The sequence below is a fragment of the Lemur catta genome, chromosome 6 (genome assembly GCF_020740605.2).
Source record: "Lemur catta isolate mLemCat1 chromosome 6, mLemCat1.pri, whole genome shotgun sequence".
NCBI classification, from domain to species: Eukaryota; Metazoa; Chordata; class Mammalia; order Primates; family Lemuridae; genus Lemur; species Lemur catta.
The window spans coordinates 45,277,155-45,294,967 of NC_059133.1; the positions used below are offsets into that span (position 1 = coordinate 45,277,155).

General features: G+C 33.2%; 1 protein-coding gene across 2 annotated transcripts in view; it reads right to left on the reverse strand.

Annotated features, from left to right (window-relative positions):
- Positions 1–17,813, reverse strand: part of CAND1 (cullin associated and neddylation dissociated 1) — a 41,808-nt gene that overhangs the window by 12,372 nt on the left and 11,623 nt on the right. Inside the window, exons 3-9 of one of the 2 annotated variants that reach the window (XM_045553415.1) lie at positions 10,848–11,002; positions 8,967–9,090; positions 6,872–7,128; positions 6,682–6,787; positions 5,376–5,521; positions 1,834–2,138; positions 29–170 (exon numbers count right to left, since the gene is read on the reverse strand). In XM_045553415.1, the coding sequence (XP_045409371.1) occupies positions 29–170; positions 1,834–2,138; positions 5,376–5,521; positions 6,682–6,787; positions 6,872–7,128; positions 8,967–9,090; positions 10,848–11,002 (1,235 nt within the window). The remainder of the gene's footprint in view (positions 1–28; positions 171–1,833; positions 2,139–5,375; positions 5,522–6,681; positions 6,788–6,871; positions 7,129–8,966; positions 9,091–10,847; positions 11,003–17,813) is intronic. The other variant, XM_045553416.1, reaches the window with a different exon arrangement.

Sequence of the window (17,813 nt, forward strand, 5' to 3'; positions counted from 1 at the left end):
CAAAAGAGATTTACTGTTTCTTTCATACCTGGTACGAGTACAGGAATGTGTTGTGTGAGGGCCCCGGGTAATACATTTACCAGTTCAGTTAACATGTTAAAACAACACTGTCGGGTCTTCACACTTTTTTCTTTCATCTGTTTGTGCAGAGCTTTAACAATGTTGGGAACCTGTAATTATCACACATTCATTAGCTGGTTCAGCTGTTGGTATTTCCTCAGTGCACTTAACATGAATTATGGCGAATGAAGAGAAAGGGAGTAATTTATCCTTTTTCGTTAAATTACTAATCCAGCTATCTATTGCTGCATAGAAGCTACTACTGCTATCTACTGCTATTGCTAACACTAACAAGACTGATAGATTCGAGCAAAGTTTACTATTTGTATTCTATATGTTCTCTTGTAACCATATTTGCTTGATACTGATACAGAATTAAAGAGAAGCCATCATTTAGCATTCTACAGAGCAGCAAAACAGTCTTCCTTGATTAATTTTAATTATGAAATGCACACAACTAAAAATTAATCAAATAATAAAATATTTTCAACCAAAAATTTAGGAGTATAATTTATAAATGGTATTTTGAATAAAAATAGCACAGATGGGCATCAAAGGAAACAAGACACAGTATGGAAAAGCAACCACAAAATCAGTCCTTTTCTGCTTTCAGTTTGCTGTTACAAGGAATCAACCTCACTTCAAATGTAGCTACAAGCAGCAAGGGTATGATTCAAACACATCTGCTCTAAACTTTCTAATGTTTTGCTAGTCACTAAAATTAAACAGGGTCTCTACTGACAAATCCAGGCTATACACGGAGCTTCTAAAATCCCCCAATAGCAAAACAAGTAAAGATTAAAAGCAAATCCCAACAGCAAAACTACACGAACACATATAATTGAACACTATCTGAAAACTAGAGATAAAAGAAATTATCTAATTTCCCAAAGCATTATCAGAATTCCTGGTGATTCTACTAAGCAATATCTGACTTCTATGCATTTATTTATTAATTGCTTATATCCTCCATATATTAATACTTTACCTCATTTCCTTCAATGTTCACCTTTATGAATAAATTCACCACAAAATGTATTTATTTGCACTACTTAAAAACAAGATTGATATGTGTATCCCCTCCCCTGGTTTAATTCAACATCTGTTTTGTCATCTATAAAAGTGGACCTAGTATAAAAGTGGACCTAGTGTTTATGTACCCCATAGGGCTGCTGTAGGGACTAATACAAGGTAAGAAAATGTCTGGCAGGTACTAAATATTCAATAAATAGGAGCTATATGGCTCTAATATTTAGGATCTTAGAAAAAATATCCTAAAGTGAAAAACATGTATTTTATTAACAGTAAGAGCTGGCATACATCAAGCACTTACTATGGAGTAGGTACTAAACATTCTACACGGATCATCTCATCTTTCATTACCCTGGATAGATATTTCTAAGTAAATTCTTACTACAAATGAGTCAGTTTAATAAAATGACTAAATAACTTGTCCAAGATCACCCAACTAAATTAGGGGTGAAGGCAGCTATGTGAACTCAAGTAGTCTGACCCCACAGCTCTAAGACTTCTCCATTAATATCAAAGATAAAGATTACTTTACTGAATCTAAAAATTATTTTAATATTTTTTATCAAGTAAAATAAAGAATAATTAGAATGAATGGTTTACAAGTAACATAATATGAACATGCATTAACTATTATGCAAATATATCCCAGAACTTTCTTCTTCTCTAAAGATATTCTAGAACTCATATTGTCACATAAAAACAATTTTAAAAAAACATTTATTATGACTTTCTAAATCTTACTTTTAAACCAACCTGACTCTGAAGCATTGTTAAGGGTGTTTCTCCCTGTTCCATTGCATCAGGGTCACATAGCCAACTTTGCACAGGACGAGTTTGCTTCAAAAGAGAAAGGTATGCATGAAAAACATCTGCCTTTACATTCTCTTCACGCTCTTTAAATCTGGATATCAATGCAGGAGAGACGGTCTTGTAGAATTCTGGAAGCATTTCATGTCTTGTGCTAACTACAGCATCCAAGCACTTAGCAGCTGCACGTCTCACTTTCCAACTCATGTCATCATCATCACTGTATTCATCATCACTCCCTAAAGGGGAAATTTTAATGTAAATAGACTATTAATGATAAGTATATCATTTAATACTGTAAGTGAATTGACATTCTTAACCAAGACGGTTACTCTAATTTTTCACTAACATATACAGAAATAGGTAGGTTTACAAATAAATGGAACAGACACAGAGCTTATTACTTATATAAATTTACATATAAATTAACCTCTAAAAAAGTGATCATGATTGTGTTTTTATTTTGCTAAACATAGTTTCATTTTTTGTAGGTAATGAACCTGCTACTTACTTATAATCCTTTAAAATCATTAACACATTAAACTTCTTTAGAATATAAATATGAACATTTATAAAGTTATAAATTTCCCAGCCTTTGAAAATAAAATTCAAAGGAAAATCAAGCAAATAATCAGGGAATAATAATAATCCATGAAATGGATTTGTGTCTATAGACTATGTAATAAAAGGAATAGTTACCAATCCCAGAACATGCTGTAGAATTAATTTTCTGGGAAAACGAAGAATGCTCACATCAGCTTTGTGACCAGGAGGCTTTTCACTAAAGCTGTGTTGATGGCCTATGAGCAACAAATATATATATTCTCCACCTTTCACAATTTTGTCAAGGTACCTTAACAAAACCACATTTTATTAATTATAACAAGAAAATGCTGCCCACTTGACAACAGAGAACCATCTTCTCCAAATTCCTAATGATAAATCTTGAACACTGTAAGCATAAGCATTAAGAATTGTATTTCACTATGCACACTTGACAGATAAGGTATGTGTGTGTATGTGTGTGAAATCTCTAAAAAATTATTTCCTTCTAACACCATCAGGCTGAATCAGTTAGGTAACATGAAGTCAAGAAGGTGGGAAAAATATTAGCAGTTCTCCCAACAGTCTAAAAGTATCTACCAATAATTTTGGTATGCTTAGATAAAACTACAGCCTTGAAATAATCCAAGAGGTGGGGGTGGGTGGGTGGGTAGTTTCTCTTTACTAGCTTATATTTCAATTAGCTCATTGACAGCTAAAAGTAGCCAGCTAAGCCTTAGAAGATTCTATCATATATAATAAAATAAAATTTTCCAATCTCGAAACACTTTAATTTTATTCACCTTATAGCACACTATAGGAAAATTCAACGAAACCAAACACAAGACATATGATTCATTTGCTAAAACCTATTTAAATAAAAGTTAAAAGATATTGCAAAAACAGACTATCTATAAAAGTAAACAAAGTTTTACCCATGTCTACACACTACGGGATTTGCATTTTAGAAATATAAGCTTTATTGAAAACAAGACTATAAAAAAATTAACAAATGGTCCAATCACTGAAATTACATTCATTTTATGAGTCACAGTGACACCATGGTAGAAAAACATTTATTACGCATAATTCAATAACTGTCAAAGCAGCTGAAGTACTTTGTTATTTAGCATACTAAATATCAACATTCAAAACCTGAAATGTATATCACTATTACTTTCTTCAAAGAACATTCGCATTATAAGCTAAGGTTTCTCTTCATTAATACAGCACATTTATTAAGTGCCTACTGTGTGTCAAAGCATTGTCCTAAGCACTGGAATGAAACAGTCAATCAAGGGATTAAAATGTCTAGCTTTCCTGAAGCTTACATTCTAGTAGGTGGGAGATAATCAATTGTGGCAAGTCAGAAAGTGATTGTGATAACAAAAATCAAAATGCTGAAATGGGAAATATAACGGGAAATACGGGTATGAAAAAGTGAGGGGAAAACTCTGAGGTGAGAGACTAGATGAAAAGAAAAAGGAATCGGATATGACCAAGGTTTCTGGCCAGAGAAATTAGGAAGAATGGAAGTGCTACTCTGAGATGGAAAAGGATAAAGTATAGGTTACGTGGGAGATGAGGAAAGGGTAGAGAAAAGATATTTTAGTTATCTAAGCAGCGACAGCAATTAAGCAGTTGCATATGAACCTGGGTTCACATGAGATCCAGAATAAAGATAAGATCTGGGTTGTCAGCATGTTGACATAAAAGCCAGGAGACTAGATGAGATCAACAAAAAATTAAGAGTGTAATGGGTAAGCCCAAGGACTGAGCCTGGGGATACGTTAAGTTCAGTGAGTCAGGGTGATGAAGAACCAGTATGGAAGACTAGGAGTAATCACAATGACAGGACTAAAGCAAAGCAAGTGTGGTATCCTGAAAGCTAAATAAAGAAACGTTGATGAGACTGAGTAATATGATAGGGAGAGTCAAACATTTGCAATCTTGTCCATCTACCAGAGGACTGGGTTCAAGAGAGAAGGGAAAGAAAGGAATTGAATAGTATTCTTTTCAGTAGTTCTGTTGTTGAGCAGAAAAACTGGGCAGTAGCTGCTGGAGGAGTATATGAGGTTGAGAGATTTTATAGTTGTTTTTTAAAGATGGGTGAAATTACTGATTTTATAGGAAAGTCATTATATAAATTCACTCAAAGAATCAAACTAAAAAGTATTATCAAAAATAACAGAAAATCCACCAACCCATATACCTATATTTACCCATTTAAATATCTGTATTATGATTCTTCTAATACAAAAAGAAACAACTAAACATGAGCAACCCCTAAGTCCTCAAAGCGCTAGTCCTTTTTAGAGTAAACACCACAAGTCATAGAGTAACGACATCAATCTTCTGAGACTCAGAAATGCTTAGGTTATTCACAAAAGTTAAATGGCACCTCAAACAGTATTTAGGACTTTTCATGAAAACAACTATGAATATGCAAACTAATATTCAAACCAAACTGCCCTGATATCTATAGGTTCAATTAAAAAAAATTTTTTTGATTTACCTCCTTATAAAAATGCTTTGTAGAAAATTTGAATAGTACTAAAGAACAAAAATCAAATATAATTGCTAGCCACAAGAAAGCAACTAGTAATATTACTAGTTGTAAATATACAGAATTTTTCCTGTATATTTAAAAAAATAAAATTGGGATACAGTGAATAATTTTTGTTACCCACTTTTCACTCATCTTATCAATAGCTTTAATAAATGTTTCTTAGACATGATTTTGAATGTGTTGCACAACAGTCCAACACATAGAAGCCCCTAATTTAATCAATTTGCTATTGTCAAATATTAAGGTCTTTCCATTTTCACTATTATAAATAAAATGGTATGTATACTTTGCAGTAAGAATCATCTCCATCTATAACGCTCTTTCACAAAAACTTAACAGATTCCTTCTACTTAATTTGAAATACCTTGATCATCATCATCACCACCATCAGCATCCATTGCATTTTCATCTTCATCTTCATCATCATAATTATAATTAGGATCGTAGGTAAGATATTTAAGACAAATATTTATAATGGTAGAAACATGAGGATATACTTCCTTAGGACATCTGAAGACAAAAACAAAAGACACCCTGAATAGCTGTACTTACCTCCTTGATTCATTATCTGCCACATTTTGCTTTATTACCAGCACTAACATAGAAAAGTAGTCCCCAGCCTATTTAACACCAAGGACCCTTGATCGTTTTCTCCCGTAGGCTTCATGTTTTAAAAGATTTACCTTTTCAATTACACTTATTTAATCAACTTTAAGATAAACTTCCCCCCCACATTTTAGCTATGTTTTGGTTAACATGAGCTAGTTTAGAGAGAAAACAGTACATGCTGCTCTATCTTCTGAACATGTTACTAGAAGATCAAACCCAGATGAGCATGCTCTTCAACAGCTAGGAATATTTGTGAAAATGCCACTGCACATTCACCTAGGCTTAGTCTCCTAGCCATAGGTTCAGAGGACAGAACATGTAAATGCCCACAAGGCCAACAAATAAAGGCGTAATTTGTGTTTTTTAATTAAAAGGACAGAAATGAATCCCGTAACTTCCAATTTTAACAATATATTATCATTATAAAGCCATTTCTCAAAACCATGAGTGGCAAGGGATAACTGCAGAAAACAACCAATGAGGTCTCAAGATAGTGTGTGGCTATACTAGCCAAAGGCAAAAAAAATCTGTTACTCATCCAGTATTCCTGTTTAGTATATGAATGCACAATTCTTACTAAGTTTTTTCAAATATATATTAGAACAAGGTTTCCAAATTGAGAATCACTGTCCTAGCAAAATATATGTGACAGACCTAATAAACTGTCAAAAAGATATGAAATTCACTATATATATTTCTGACCAGTTATTTACCCTGCTGCTCTCTCAGGATAGACGACATGTTTACACTGGTGTCGCCTCCCTTCCAAAGAGGCTAAGGTAAACTCAAAATAATTACAAATACTTCCCCCAAGTTCTTTAAATAAAGTTCTAACAATGGGAAGAAAAAATTTTCAAAATAAATGAGATAACCACATTTTATAATAATGGGATGACATTAGCTTCAAATATTGTATTGGTTACTGTTTAATGAGAAATGAATTAAAACCCATCTCAAATCTAATAGGCCATTTCTTCTCACAAACCTAATCTAGATCTTAATTATTATTCTATTCTTAAGGAAAAACTTTTTTTAAAAAAATAGAGCACTTAAAAACTTACCTTCTTACAAATGATTCAAAGGCTTGAATGCAGTATTCTCTTAATTCATCATCATCTACATTACAAAATTTTACCACCAAAGGAATTATCTTCTCAAGGTATTCACCTAAGAAAAGCATTTTGGTTCTTAAAAACATGCATTACTCTTTTTTAATTTAAGAAAACTTTAAAACACTTTAAAATTGCTTACCTATTCTATGACCAGCTTGCCTACTAATAGCAGCAATACATTGTATGTAGGTTCTTGTTGTCGACATGGAATCATTTTTGGACAACTCTGACAACAGATGTTCAATAAGATCTACAAAAACTATATTTCCACAGCTCATAACCAGATGGCCAAGAGCAATAATGGTTCTTTTCCTCACTGCAAGTCTAGGACTGGTCAACTGAGGAAGCAGACAGGTCAGAATTGAAGGATGAAAATTAACAAGAAGTCCTCCTTGCCTTAAAACAAAATTAAACAAGAAAAAAAACAAATGAATTCAAAATGTCAGCATTACTAAAATGTCTGGCCTCTGACCTCAATATAAATATTCAGAGTATAAATTTAGTTAAGACTAACTCAAATTCAGAATGAAAGGAAAACTGAATTCTCACTGTCTCTACCAATGCAACTGAAAACCTGAGCTAAGTGAAGACAGCTTTGAAATTTATATCCCCAAATTCCTGGAATCTAGACCTAAAACCCCAATTATAGGATATCCAACCAAGTTGATTGGGAAAGTACTAATAATAAAACAAGAAACAAAACAAAAACCAATTACCTTGTCACCTTTCTCCTTCCTAGGTGTCTAAATGATTTTCTCTATTGACTATAACCTTTTGGGGGGTTCACAACACTCAAAACCTCATCATCTCTCGATTCTTCCCTCTCCCTTATATCTTTCCTCTATACATCTATATACTAAGTTCCATTGGTCCTGTTGGTCCAACATCTCTTTTCCAAAATCATCTTCACATACATTAGTAGTTCAATGAGTCACTAGTACTCAAACATCTACAATGTGCCAAGACAGTGCTAGTGATAAAACCACACGTAGGATAAAAAGTCTAAATTTTCACTGGTTATTAAATTAAGTATAAATTCCCTACCAACCTCAACACGACCCCAATCTATCAGAAAAGGTTTTCCACTCCAACACCACTTGTGCTGATATATTCTACAGCTGGGCACATCTGCATATTTTAGTGCTACCCACTCTTCAAAATACAACTCAAATGCTACTTTTCCCCCTCAAAATAAACTTCCTTGGATCCTCCCATTTTAAACCCTAAAACACACTATGCTACTAGTTACTCTTTAGTCCCAGTCTGCCTCATAGCCATTTGTGTTATCTCCTATAGTAAAGTAAAATGAATTTGCCACAAATAACATATACAAATAATGATAATCTATCATGATTATGAGAATCCAGAAAAAAACTGAAATTGACAGGTCCTTGAATGTATTTTCTCTTAAGAGCTGCTTAGGACTGGCCATCTTCCAAAGTTTGACTTCCAAAGTAAAGTGGAAAGGCAACAAATGCATAAAAGTCAAGCTCCTCGACAGCCCCCAACACAGGCAGCATAAACATGAAGATTACTAGCACTTTTTTTTTTTTTCGAGAGAGTCAGTCTCGCTCTGTTGCCTGGGCTAGAGTGAGTGCCGTGGCGTCAGCCTAGCTCACAGCAACCTCAAACTCCGGGGCTTAAGCGATCCTACTGACTCAACCTCCCAAGTAGCTGGGACTACAGGCATGCGCCACCATGCCCGGCTAATTTTTTTTCTATATATATTTTTAGTTGGCCAGATAATTTGTTTCTATTTTTAGTAGAGACGGGGTCTCACTCTTGCTCAGGCTGGTCTCAAACTCCTGACCTTGAGCGATCCGCCCGCCTCAGCCTCCCAGAGTGCTAGGATTACAGGCGTGAGCCACCACGCCCGGCCCTAGCACTTTTTTAAACTGGAAAATTTTAACTCCCACTGGCACATCTCCTTATCTTAGAAGATCACTGAATGCAAGAATACAAGAGTAAAACAAAACATAAACTGTGCTGAAAGATTTAAAATTTAATTTTATTAATTACTTTTCAGAACTACAAAACACGTTTGCTATGCAATGTTACCTAAGTATAATTAGCTTGTTTCTCCCTTCACCTCCAACCTCACACATTTATAAAACAGCTACCATTTAAACATGAATATTTTTGGACCAAGTTTTATTATATTTACCAGAAAGGAGTTTTAATAAATGAATGTAATATTCGTATCACAACTAATGCAAATAAACAGGCATATTTACCTGCTCAACATATCAGCCATAATATCCAAGGCTTCTAGCTGAACAGAGACATCTTCCTGTTTTGCTATTGCACTGGTAAGGCGTCCAGTAATCTTTTTACACACATTAGCAGCCAATGCAGAGCCTACATAAATAAGAAACCAATAATAATCTCAAGGCAAGCTTGTTGAAGTCTACCTTATATTCACAGTAAGTTACCAAATATTCAACAACTCTACACTTGACCATGAGACTCAAGATCTATGCCAGAAAGATATGGCTGCTTTTCAATAAAATAAGCTATTAGACATAAATAAGAATTAGAGATAACTATAGAAGGGGTATAGGACACAGGAGAAAAACCCCACAAGATTCGGCAGATTCAACTGGGTAACTATTTCTACATATTGGCATGAATGCTGGCTACAGGGCCAGTACTAGCTGTAGTGCTTGTACCCCTAGACTGAAATGCAACAAGGAGAGTTTCCTCTACTTGAGTCTTCTTTCTAGTAAGCTAGCCTTTTAAACTTCAGTGAGTTAAAAAGCATATATTCTGAGTTCCAATACTCATTAGTTTCTTTAAAAAAAGAAAAAAAAAAGCTATAACCTCTAATAAGGTCCTTTCCAACCCAAAGATTCCATAACCTCATTATAAAGCAGAAATATTGCTCCAGAACTCAAAAATCAGGGTTATTACTATTAAAGTAGGTCATGTTGTTGTTACTGACAAATGAGAGGAAAAAAGGAACAAGTAGCTGTGAAAATAAGAATCTGAATGGTTAAAAGAATTCTTGTGAAAACCAGAAATTGGCTAAATGTAAACATGCTTCAATGAAGAGAAAAAAATAAAAATGTCAATACAGCTAATATAATAACATACTTCAGGGTCGGTGAAATGTTTTACTAAAATAAATACTTAATAATGGTAAAATAACATTGGTATGATACAGTGGGAAAAACATCAGTTTTGGATTAAAAGATTATGGATTTGAATCTTCATTCAACCAGGTACTCAACACCTTGGTGTGAATTAACCTCATCTCTCTGAATTTCAGTTCTCCCATCTATAAACTAGAAGGGATATCAAGACTTCCTATATGGTTGATGTTTAGACTAAATGAAATAACATACGTGGAGTATTTTGCATAACTAGCATAGTGAATAATTTATTAGGTACCTGCGTGAAAACAACATACCCAGACTGCATTATTTCCAATCTAAATCTTCTCATAAAATAGATGATAATTTCACCCCATTTGCAGATGAAACAATAATTTTTAGACTACTAACTTAAGCAAAAGTTTAGTAGTCAAGATCAATTCTAAAACTTACATCATCTAGACATTTTTGTCAGAGGCTAAAAGCTAATCAACAAATTCATTAATCATAGTTTAAAATTTTTTAATTACCAAGTAGCTGTAAAAGGCTGTTTTAATTAAAGCTACTATAATAGTAAATGGAACTATTTCTCAGCTATGTCTATAATGTGTTAAATTCTACATAGTAAATTCTGATGCAAAGCAAAATTAACACTGGAAATATAAAACTAACCACAACTCATTATTTTGGTTTATCTTTCCCTCACTGCATATGTTGGCGTAACTCTAGTCTGTAGTCATGGTACATACAACAATGTAAAATCTTGCTCCAACATATAAAAATTCTTCAGAACTGATATGAGATGCTAAAATTCAATCAAGATAATATTCATTTAAACTGAATTTATTTTTAACAAAAATAAGGGTTCACAATTTAATTTTTCTTAATTGTTCAAGGGGACGCCTAAAAAGATCTTTAAGGACAGCCGCCTCTCTCCCTCCTTGGCCAGGAGGGGAAAAAAAGGTGAAAGAGAAATACCTCCACCTAAAAAGAAAATAGTAAGAAAAAAGTGCTCTTGCTTACCACTGGAAGCTGGAGGAAGTTCTCCAATTACTGTTTTAAGACCAATACTTGAAATATCTCGAAGTTGTTCTTTATCAGAAAGCATGTTAGTGCAGAGGGTATCTACAATTGTCTCTACTTGGTATTCTTTCACTTTACTCACTAATGGGCCAAGACTGTAATACAAAGAAGAAAAATTTTTTTAAAAATCTAGATAAACACAAAAAACAAAAATATATAAGTAGAAACATTACCTTTTCTGCCTAGAACTGTCAACATAAAGTGTACACCATGCCTATATCATAAATAGTATACAAATAAGGATGTGAAAGAAATTCTTCATTGATAAGATCCTTGTATTTGGTTTCCAATTTTTTCCCATTGATTTCCATCATAGCATCAGGAAACTGAAGGTGCTTTCCATAATCCACCCCTAGCCCTTCAAATACACAGAAAACTATCTACCTATCTATTTATTTATTTACAGATGGGGTCTCACTATGTTGCCCAGGCTGGCCACAAATTCCTGGGCTGAAGCAATCTCATCTCAGCCTCCCGAATAGCTGGACTACAAGCACACACCACAACATCCAGGAGAAAACTTTTTAAAAATAAAAGGGCTAATCAGGATTCTGCTCCTAACAAGAAGTTTTACCTACAATGGAAGTTCCATCAAATACACAGTTGAGCATCCCTAGTAAGAAAATCTGAAACTTTCTGAGCATCAACCTGATACCCCAAGTGGAAAATTCCACACGTGACCGCATGTCATGGGTATAGTTAAGACTTTAAGCACAGAATTATTACCATTTTTCCCCTGCCCATCCTTAATGCACAAAACTATTAAGACAATGGTGTAAAATTACCTTCAGGCTATGTGTATAAGGTATATATGAAACCTAAAATGAATTTCATGTTTAGACTTTGGTCCCACTCCCAAGATATGTTATTATGTACATGCAAATACTTAAAAATTCAAAATTAAAAAAAAAATCCAAAATCTGAAACACTTCTGATCCCAAGCATTTCAGATAAGGGACACTCATCCTGTATCACTTCGACCCTTTCTTCCTATCACCAAACTCCACTTCATACACTAAAGAATTTCTAATGTCTTTGAGTCTCCTTAATTTATAACTAAGTACCTTTTATTTCTTGTCTAAATTTTAAAAGTATAAAGTAATTGTAAGAACCAAAACAACTGAATATTACTCTGTGCTCCCAAAGCACCTTGCATATACATTTCTTATTAGTATTGTATACTGTATTATAGGTTTGCATTATGTTCACTGGCTGAACCACTTCTAGAGGCTGGAGAAAAGTCCTTTGTGTCCTTCCCATAGATTTTAGTATACAGTAAGTATGGTACATGAATATTCATTGAGAAGTCACTGCATTCAAGATTACTGAAACAAAGAAAGTATGGACCCTATCTTTCAAAATTTATCATCTGTTTGGTGAGGTAAGGAACTCACATGACTATTTATGAAATAAAGTTGGCATTCACTAACCTGCATAATTAAAAAAAAAAAAACTTTTAAATTCATGTTAGCATTTACAGGGCCAAGAGATTACCAGAGACAGTACATTAATAGTCCAATTTTTAGGTATGGGGCTTCGATGAGATGCTATTAGAAAAGAAGAGCAATTCAAGTGGGAAGACAAGCTCTTGTAAAGATCAGAAACTGAAATGAATGGAATGCATATTAAAAGAAAGTAGGAGTAAAAGAATTGCTTAAGAGGCAGATGGAATATACAATTGGGAAGGTAAGCCCTCAGGTTATTACAGAGAACTTTTAAAGCCAGGCCAATGAGTTTAAATGTGATTTAACTGTGGTAAAATTAGAAATCAATCCATTTTTTCAAGCGTAAGTGATGTGATAAAAATAGTTTAATTTGATAAATGCTCATACCAATGTCTCACATAGATGCTCAATAAATGACTGCTGATTGCTTGCCTAGAGAAGTAGTAGGCAGTACAAATTGGGGAATTAAAAGAAGGGAAGAAAAATAAACTGAAAGGTTATTTGGAGAAACCCAGGAATAGCCTAATTCAAAATGATGGAAGTGATAATACAAACATGGCAGATACATGGAGAGACCTAACATGAAACAAATTCATTTGTGAAAGAAATGAAAATTGGGAGCTGAGATAAATGGGACTCTAAAAATGAATTTAAAGAATTCTAGCTTTCCACAATGACAGAACAGTTTTGTTGAACTAACCCCCTCCTACAGATAACAATTAAAAAATCTCTAAAACTGTCTTTCAGAAAGCAACAATTTGAATGACAGAAAAAAATGGATCAAAAAACAGATGGAGGAAAAGTCTATCTAGAATACCATATCCAGTGAATTATTATATTTCAAAAATGAGGATAAATTAAAGACAATTTCAGAAAAACATAAGCTGAGAGAATACATTACTACCAGACCCATACTACAAGAATTGCCAAAGGAAGTGCTTTAGGCAAAAGGAAAATTAAACCAGATGGTAACCTGGATTAACAGGAAGGAATAAAGATCACCAGAAATGCTAAATGTGCACATACATAAAAGGCTATTATTTAAAGAAATATTTTTCTTTAAACTACAAATAATGCTGTATTAAGGAAAAACGCACACATACTTACCAATATATCAAAAACAGCAGTAGCACACAAATGACAGGATGAAAGTAAATGGAACCATGTTATTGCAGGGTTTATATATTATAGTAATTTATACCAAGTGGTACAATATTAACTCCAAATAGATTGTGATAAATTTAAGATGCAATTTATAATCCCTAGCTTACAGTGACAATTAAATAATATGAATAGATACATCTAAGTAAAAAGAGGCATCAAAATGAAATAATATAAAACAGTGATTCCAAACTTTTTGGTCTAGGACTCCTTTTTAACGCTTTAAAAATCACTGAAGACCCCAGAGAACTTTTATGTGGGTATGTTTGTCAATGTTTACCATATTAAAAATTAAAAATAATAAAACCCATTACAGGTTAGCACAAGTAACATTTTTAAGAAAAAGAACTATATTCTCAAAAATTGAAAAAAATAGAATAGTACTGTTTTACATTTCTGCAATTTTTTTAAATGTTTGAGAGTAAAACAATTGGATTTTTATATTTGCTTTTGCATTCAATCTGCTGTGATGTATCTATCACATGTCATGTGGCCTCTGGAATATTACACTGTGTACTTATAAGAAAATAACAGTCAAAAAGGAAAATAATCTTATTATTCATATAATAGTTTTGATTCTCACAGCCCCCCACCCTTCCCCACTGAACTTTTGAGAACTGCCACTGTAAAGTATTTGATTAATTCAAAAAAAGGCAGGGGGGAAAATACCAACAACAAAAAACATATGAACAAATGGAAAACAAGAAGTAAAATGGCACCTCTAAATCCAACCATATCAATATTTATAATAAACGTCAAGGAGCTAAAAACTCCTATTAAAGAGCAAAAATTACAAAATGCAAAAGAAAAAAACAAAACCTAACTACCTGCTGTGTATAACAAATATCATTTTAAAATAAAAACAAATAAAATAAGTAATAAAAAAGATACACCATGTACACACAACTAATCTTAAGAAAGCTGGAGTGGCTGTGTTACTAACATCACACAAAATATATTTCAAGGTAAGGTGTATTACCAGAGATAAAGAGAAACATTTTATACTCATAAACAGTAAATCATCAAGAAGACATAACAGTCATAAATATGTACCTCTCTCCTTGACCAAACTTTAGTCAGGCTCCTTTCAGCCCTCTTCTCAACCAGGTCTTGACCTTGACCCCCATCCTTGCAGGGCCTGCATAGCCCAGTTTTAGCAAAAATCCCTCCACCATTGCTGTCTCTTCCTATGTAATTTTCCATCCCCTGACCCCTCCTTTCTGCTTGTTGGCTATAAATTTCCACTTGTCCTTGTATCTGGAGCTGACCCCAATCTCTCTTCCCTATCGTGGTAGTCTTTGATACCTATCATGATAGTCCTGATTAAAGTCTTCCTTACTGTTTTTAACATCACACAGCTTTAAAATGCATAAAGGAAAATCTGACATTACACAGGGAAAAAGATACATCAACAATCATATTAATTGTTGGAAATTTTAACACTCCTCTCAATATTCAACAGATCAACCAAACAAAAAAATCAGAAAGGATATAAATCTGAATGCTATCAAATACCATATGACCTAACTGATATTTACAAAACACCTTACCCAACAACTACAGAATAGACTTTCTTTTCAAGTGCATATGAAACATTCATTAAGACCTACCATATGGTAGACATAAACCATCTCAATAAATGTTTAAAAAAAAAAGCACCCTGAAATCTTAGAGTATGCTTCTCTGACTACAGTGGAATTAAGTTAGAAACCAGTAAAAATAAACATCTAGATTACCTCCAAATATTTAGAAATTCCTTCCAAATAACTGATAGATCAAAAAAAAAAATCACAACAAAGACTAATAATAGTTAAACTTCCCACAACAAAGAATTATCTGGCCCCAAAATTAAGTAGCGCTAAGGATGAAAAACCCCAAGCTACACTAATAGTGTTGTACTGATATAAAAACAGATAAATCAATGGAACAGAATAGAGTCTAGAAACAGACCCACACTTTTATAGTCAAGTGATTTTTTTGACAAAGATGCCAAGGTAATTCATCAGGGAAAGGAAGGTCTTTTAAATAAATGGTACTAAAACAACTGGATATCCATATAGAAATAAAAAATAAACTCAATTCCTACCTCAAATCCTTCACAAAAATTAATTCATGATAGATCACAGAACTAAAAGTGAAAGCTAAAACTATAAGACTTGTTAGGAGAAAATCTTTGCAACCTAGGGTAAACAAAGATTTCTTAGGACACAGAAAACAATAACCATAAAAGAAAATTTAAAAGTCATTTATAAATTAAATCAAACCAAACTAAAACAAAAATTAAAAACTTAAGCTCAAATTGGAAGAAGACAACTACAATTTGATAATAAAAAGACAAACTCAATTAAAAAATGCACAAATGGCCAATAAACACACAAAACTGTGATTGACATCATTAGTTATCAGGGATATGTAAAGCAAAACCATACCTATACACCTACTGGAATGGCTAAAATTATTAAGACTGATATAACCAACTGTGGAGAATGTGGGACAACTAGTACTTTCATGTAAAATACCTTGGAAAACAATTTGGAATTTTCTTAAGAAACTAAATGGACAATAGCAATTTCACTCCTGGGTATCTATCAGTAAGAAATAAAGACACATGTCCTAAAAGGGACTGGGGCACATTCATTTCACTGTATATTTATTCACAATAGCAAAACGCTGGAAAGAAACCAAAAATGGTACTATCAAATAGACTACTAATCATTAATAAAAACACATGAACTATTAATATATTCAACATGGATGAATTTCACAGATTTTATGAGAGCAAAAAAGCCAAACACAAAGGAGTACATACTGTATATAACAGGCAAACTAATTTTAGGTGAACAAAAAGTGAACAATGGTGACCTTGATTGGGGATGCTGTATAAGATACAATTTTACCTTTTCAAATGGTTATTCACTCTTTTGAAAAAGGTCTATCTTTTCCCCAATGATGTCTTCTTCATAACATACTTTACATTCTATTTTACTTCATTGGTCTATTAATGCCCCACTAACTCACTACTTTGATTATACAAACATAATAGTGTTTTCCTATTTCATAGGGCTAACCAACACACCTCCATTCCAAGCAGTTGTTCTATCTTTTCAGTTTTCTTGGCTATCTTCAGCACATGCTCACTCCCACCCCAATATAGTCAATTTGTCTAGCTTCTGGGAAAAAGTGATTTTTACAATTAGATTAGCATTAAATTACTTTGAAGGGAATCAACAAATTTATGATAGAGTTATCCTATCCAAGGACATGGGATGTTTTTCAACTTGTTCAAGTACATTTTTGTATTTGAGAATATTTTGATGTTTTCCTCCCATAAGTTTGTAAAAAGAGAAAACTGTAACCTTGGTGTACACCACTATAACACTCCCATTCAAAGTCACTATTGCAACATTTCTTGTTACATTTACTCCTGGGTATTTTGTCTTTCTGTCACTATCATAAATGGTATTCACTTCGACATCTTCTAATTCATCATAATTGCCCATATGAAAATCTGATTTTCATATCAGCAATTAAAAGCTATTTTCATAAATTTTACATTCTACTTCACTGACTTATTACTGTACATTAAATTTTTTTCTTGACTTGACCTGATTTTTTCCACATATACTTTTTCAATTCTTATGCCTCTAATTGTCCCCTACCCCTTGCCTTACAGTGGCTAATACCCTCAAAAAAAAACCTAGCAGAGATAGACATTTTTGCCTTGTCCCTGACTAGTGTGAATGTACCTGGTATTTTATTAGCTTTTGGGGAGAGAGGGAGAGAGAACAGGTCTATCAATTTCTATGTTATTCAATGTTTTACCTAGAACAGGTGATGAAGTCTGTCAAGTAGGATAAAGCATCCTTGATCTGTTCTTCACTCTAATCATACATCAACTGTGATGCTGATTTTTGAAGTTCTTCACTTCTCTAATTATATTATGTAGCTTAAGTATTTTTTGGTTTTTTTTAATCAAGAGTCAATGCTGAATCTTATCAGTGTCTTGACAACTAAGCAGATAGTTTTTATTTCCTCTGACCTACTAACATGATGAAATAACTAAATTCATAAAGCACATAATACTGAACTACTCTTATATTCTTGGGGTAAATCTTACTTGACCATGATATATTCATTGTTGTATTTTATTTTGAACACTTAAATGAAGCTAGTTTATAGGGGAGGTTGGGGTTTTTTTTTAGTGTTATCTCTAGTCAGGATTTGTTATAATGTGTTAGACTTGAAAGTCTGGAAGGTTTTCATACTATGTTCTGGAACAGTAGTAAAACTAACTGTACTG